Source organism: Oncorhynchus masou, chromosome 13, assembly GCF_036934945.1.
Source record: "Oncorhynchus masou masou isolate Uvic2021 chromosome 13, UVic_Omas_1.1, whole genome shotgun sequence".
Lineage (NCBI taxonomy): Eukaryota > Metazoa > Chordata > Actinopteri > Salmoniformes > Salmonidae > Oncorhynchus > Oncorhynchus masou.
The window spans coordinates 727,409-733,408 of record NC_088224.1 but is presented as its reverse complement, the minus strand read 5'-3'; the positions used below and the strand labels follow the sequence as shown (position 1 = coordinate 733,408).

At 41.9% G+C, this 6,000-nt stretch overlaps 1 protein-coding gene across 1 annotated transcript in view; it reads right to left on the bottom strand.

Annotated features, from left to right (window-relative positions):
• Positions 1-6,000, bottom strand: part of LOC135551619 (FH1/FH2 domain-containing protein 3-like) — a 66,633-nt gene that overhangs the window by 8,020 nt on the left and 52,613 nt on the right. The window contains 3 exon segments of the mRNA XM_064982809.1: positions 1,255-1,416; positions 2,382-2,501; positions 3,780-3,962. Of these exon segments, the coding sequence (XP_064838881.1) occupies positions 1,255-1,416; positions 2,382-2,501; positions 3,780-3,962 (465 nt within the window).

Sequence of the window (6,000 nt, the reverse complement as noted above, 5' to 3'; positions counted from 1 at the left end):
TCCCATACCTTGGCAGAGCGTGTGATAGCTCCTATCTCAGAGTAGAGGTCAGTACTCTGAGGGTAGTTGGTGTGTGTGTGTGTGTGTCCCATACCTTGGCAGAGCGTGTGATAGCTCCTATCTCAGAGTAGAGGTCAGTACTCTGAGGGTAGTTGGTGTGTGTGTGTGTGTGTGTGTCCCATACCTTGGCAGAGCGTGTGATAGCTCCTATCTCAGAGTAGAGGTCAGTACTCTGAGGGTAGTTGGTGTGTGTGTGTGTGTGTGTGTCCCATACCTTGGCAGAGCGTGTGATAGCTCCTATCTCAGAGTAGAGGTCAGTACTCTGAGGGTAGTTGGTGTGTGTGTGTGTGTGTGTGTCCCATACCTTGGCAGAGCGTGTGATAGCTCCTATCTCAGAGTAGAGGTCAGTACTCTGAGGGTAGTTGTGTGTGTGTGTGTGTGTGTGTGTCCCATACCTTGGCAGAGCGTGTGATAGCTCCTATCTCAGAGTAGAGGTCAGTACTCTGAGGGTAGTTGGTGTGTGTGTGTGTGTGTGTGTCCCATACCTTGGCAGAGCGTGTGATAGCTCCTATCTCAGAGTAGAGGTCAGTACTCTGAGGGTAGTTGGTGTGTGTGTGTGTGTGTCCCATACCTTGGCAGAGCGTGTGATAGCTCCTATCTCAGAGTAGAGGTCAGTACTCTGAGGGTAGTTGGTGTGTGTGTGTGTGTGTGTGTGTGTGTGTCCCATACCTTGGCAGAGCGTGTGATAGCTCCTATCTCAGAGTAGAGGTCAGTACTCTGAGGGTAGTTGGTGTGTGTGTGTGTGTGTGTCCCATACCTTGGCAGAGCGTGTGATAGCTCCTATCTCAGAGTAGAGGTCAGTACTCTGAGGGTAGTTGGTGTGTGTGTGTGTCCCATACCTTGGCAGAGCGTGTGATAGCTCCTATCTCAGAGTAGAGGTCAGTACTCTGAGGGTAGTTGGTGTGTGTGTGTCTCATACCTTGGCAGAGCGTGTGATAGCTCCTATCTCAGAGTAGAGGTCAGTACTCTGAGGGTAGTTGGTGTGTGTGTGTGTGTGTGTGTGTGTGTCCCATACCTTGGCAGAGCGTGTGATAGCTCCTATCTCAGAGTAGAGGTCAGTACTCTGAGGGTAGTGGTGTGTGTGTGTGTGTGTGTGTCCCATACCTTGGCAGAGCGTGTGATAGCTCCTATCTCAGAGTAGAGGTCAGTACTCTGAGGGTAGTTGGTGTGTGTGTGTGTGTGTGTGTCCCATACCTTGGCAGAGCGTGTGATAGCTCCTATCTCAGAGTAGAGGTCAGTACTCTGAGGGTAGTGGTCGACCACGATGGAACAGGCGTGGTGCAGCAGAGACTGTTTATGAACCGTGTCCTTCACCTCAGGAACCTTCTCCAGGTAACTCAACTCAAAGCCTTTGGCCTGGCGGGGAAGGCAATGCAGGTAGTTAGTAATAGACTAGTTAGTAGTACAAGTTAGTAGTACTAGTTAGTAGTACTAGTTAGTAGTACTAGTTAGTACTACTAGTTAGTAATATACTGGTTAGTAGTACTAGTTAATAGTACCGGCTAGTAGTGCTAGTTAGTGGTACTAGTTAGTGGTACTAGTTAGTAGTACTAGTTAGTAGTATTAGTTGGTAATAGACTAGTTAGTAGTACTAGTTAGTAGTACTAGTTAGTAGTACTAGTTAGTAATATTAGTTGGTAATAGACTAGTTAGTAGTACTAGTTAGTAGTACTAGTTTATATCACTGGTTAGTAGTACTAGTTAGTAGTACTAGCCAGTAATATACTAGTTAGTAGTACTAGTTAGTGGTACTAGTTAGTATTACTAGTTAGCAATATACTAGTTAGTAGTACTTCTTAGTAGTACTAGTTAGCAGTACTGGTTGGTAATACTAGTTAGCAATACTAGTTTATAGTACTGGTTAGTAGTACTAGTTAGTACTATACTAGTTAGTATTACTAGTTAGTAATACAAGTTAGTAGTACTAGTTAGTAATAGACAAGTTAGTAGTACTAGTTAGTAGTACTAGTTAGTAATATACTAGTTAGTAGTACTGGTTAGTAGTACTAGTTAGCAGTACAAGTTAGTAATATACTAGTTTGTAGTACTAGTTAGTAGTACTAGTTAGTAATAGACTAGTTGGTACTACTGGTTAGTAGTACATCTAGTAACTAGACTTGTCAGATATAGCTGTAGTAACTATACTTTTTAGTATAGTAGTGTAACCAATGAAGAGATGTGAATGACCAGGTTGACCAAGCTGTGACCTTTCAGGAAATACTGCTCTGAATGACCTTATTTGGCATTGGTAAACACTGTCATTGTCACTTCCTGATGAATGTATGTGTGTGTGTGTGTGTGTGTGTGTGTCAGAGACTCACATTGGTGCCGTTGAGGAAGTTTCCTATAGCAAGCAGCGTAGACAGGATGTAGCGCAGAGTCTTGTTCTTCTCCAGCTGCTCCATCCCTTCCTTCACATCCTGCAGCGGCTCTGCCACTTCCTGCACACACACACACACACACACACACACACACACACACACACACACACACACACACACACACACACACACACACACACACACACACACACACACACACACACAAAACAACTGAATGAAGGCGTTTCATGATGACAGCGTTTCGTTATTAGAGACTGTGTCTGTCGGGAACAGGTGCACTGACTGACTCAACAACTGACTCACCGCTGTGCTCCATCTGTGGTTGTTTACGGTCACATAAAGGTGGTTAAAAGGTTCGTGTCCCCGGTCAGACTGTTTTGGTAACTATCAACCATGGTTCTGATTACCTTGGCCCATTTGTTACCTCACGGTATGTTACGTTCTCCTCCAAGTGTGGATGTGTGTGTGTGTTTACATCATGTGGAAGGCTGTAAACTTTACAGAACTACATAAAAGACACAGCATCCTGTGGAAGGCTGTAAACTTTACAGAACTACATAAAAGACACAGCATCCTGTGGAAGGCTGTAAACTTTACAGAACTACATAATAGACACAGCATCATGTGGAAGGCTGTAAACTTTACAGAACTATATAAAAGACACAGCATCCCGTGGAAGGCTGTAAACTTTACAGAACTACATAAAAGACACAGCATCATGTGGAAGGCTGTAAACTTTACAGAACTACATAAAAGACACAGCATCATGTGGAAGGATGTAAACTTTACAGAACTACATAAAAGACACAGCATCATGTGGAAGGCTGTAAACTTTACAGAACTACATAAAAGCCACAGCATCCCGTGGAAGGCTGTAAACTTTACAGAACTACATAAAAGACACAGCATCCTGTGGAAGGCTGTAAACTTTACAGAACTACATAAAAGACACAGCATCCCGTGGAAGGCTGTAAACTTTACAGAACTACATAAAAGACACAGCATCCTGTGGAAGGCTGTAAACTTTACAGAACTACATAAAAGACACAGCATCCCGTGGAAGGCTGTAAACTTTACAACACAGCTCCTGAAGCAGAGCACAGGCATGTTTTCCATTCCCTGTTTCTTTGCGTCTCAAATGGCACCCTATCCCCTATATAGAGCGCCCTGGTCAAAAGTAGTGCACTATATAGGGAACAGTGTGCCATTTGGGATGCATTATTCGTTGTTGTCTTTGTTTGACCGAACTGTCTCTGAGACCTTGTCTCATAACGGTCTCATTCTCTCTGAGGACATTGTCTCATAATGTTCTCAGTACGGTCTCATTCTCTCTGTCTGCCAGAGACGACCTTGTCTCATAACGGTCCACACACCCACCTTCTCTGTAGCCTCGTAGTCCATCTTGAAGGCCCAGAGCTGTAGTCTGGCTGCCAGTTCGCTGATGGAGGACAGGGTGAGGAGGAACTGTTCTGCTGAGCCCAGGGGGACGTCCGGATTGGCCAGCTGAGCTTCCTGTATCTTCTGCTTCTCCTCCTCCGAAGGGATCATCGTCAAGATTTTCTACAGGGGGGGGGGGGGGCAGAGGACCATGATAGAAGAGGGGAGGGGGAAGGTAACTTCCTTCATACTGGACACAGACACATAAAAATGGTATCCACAAGTTCATCTGTAGGTAGTAGTTGTGGGATTGTAGGTGCAACAGTTTTTATTTAAAAAAATAAAAAATCCATCGCTCTCATGTGCACATTTCCGCCCATTAAGATACAAAGATGTGCTACCTTTTGTACTATTTCTGACAATGCTAAACTAATTATTTTTTTTCACACAAATCTCAAGAGTTCTATCAACCCGGGCCAGAAACTCGGTTGCTCAACAACTTAACAACACAAACAGCTCGCTGCCTGTACCAGCCAAGACAGCAGCCAGCTGCCAGACAGTACCAGCCAGACAGCAGCCAGCAATGACTGCTGATAAGAAGTGGTTGAGGACAAGCCTAAGCTACTATAGATAGCTAGCTATGTGTTTGTACTCAAGCTGAGGTTAATCAAAAAATGAAAACAGATAATTTGCCCAACATGAAAAATAAGTTGGTTGTTATTTGTGAGCTGCATGTTGATTTGATTTGATTAGCTAACATTAGGTAGCTAGCTAACCAGCAGCTGTAACATTAGCTTACTAGCTAATGTAATATTATACCACAGATGAATAAGTTACCAGTCAGATGAGAACTAATATTGGCTAGCTAGCTAACCAACAAGCGAGGAAAGCTAAATAGCTATATTTTGCCAAGGATTTTTTTAAAATATATATATAAGGCTGAAGTCATCTGTGTAAACAAACAAATAAGCTAGTGAACGCCCTTGCCTGCTATTGACAAAATAGCCAATAGCCAATAAGCTAGCCAACAAGCTAGCCAGTAACATCTCAATGTTGACAATAGCTTATATCCCACAATCTTCCATAAAGCATAGGTAGCTAGCTAGCACTACAGACAGACACTTCTGATTTTTGACCATCCAAAGCAAAGCCGTTATAACTTTAGCTAACGTTACAGCCTTTATCTTAGGCATTAATTCAGTACGCTCCCTCCTCTTATACTGCAGTTCTCTTATTGTCATTAGAATCCACATTTGCGCTGACTGATCAAGACAAGTGTCAAGTCAATTTTCAGTGTGTTCTCGAAAGAATCCAAATTTGCCATCCACATAGTGTAAGCAGCACATTGCTTGCTAGCGCAACCAAACATGTGCACAGTTGAAAGAAAATGCCATGCTTGCTAACTTGGGTAGAGCCAACGCAATAAGTAAACTAACTTGTATAAATTAGACTGTTTTATCAACACATTAACTGTTTTGAACTATTTTTTAAAATATTTTTTTACCAAAAACATGAGAAATAAACGTTCAATAATTACTGAGTGAAATTAACAACAAAAAACATTGCGCAACAAAAACTTCCTGTCGTCCTCAGACCGTCCATTTAAATAGTGTCAAGTTAATGTGTTTATAACAAGGGTTAATGTGTTTATAACAAGGGTTAATGTGTCTATAACAAGGGTTAATGTGTTTATAACAAGGGTTAATGTGTTTATAACAAGGGTTAATGTGTTTATAACAAGGGTTAATGTGTCTATAACAAGGGTTAATGTGTTTATAACAAGGGTTAATGTGTCTATAACAAGGGTTAATGTGTTTATAACAAGGGTTAATGTGTCTATAACAAGGGTTAATGTGTTTATAACAAGGGTTAATGTGTCTATAACAAGGGTTAATGTGTTTATAACAAGGGTTAATGTGTTTATAACAAGGGTTAATGTGTCTATAACAAGGGTTAATGTGTCTATAACAAGGGTTAATGTATTTATAACAAGGGTTAATGTGTTTATAACAAGGGTTAATGTGTTTATAACAAGGGTTAATGTGTTTACAACAAGGGTTAATGTGTCTATAACAAGGGTTAATGTGTCTATAATAAGGGTTAATGTGTTTACAACAATGGTTAATGTGTCTATAACAAGGGTTAATGTGTCTACATCAAGGGTTAATGTGTCTATAACAAGGGTTAATGTGTCTATAACAAGGGTTGATGTGGAACCGCT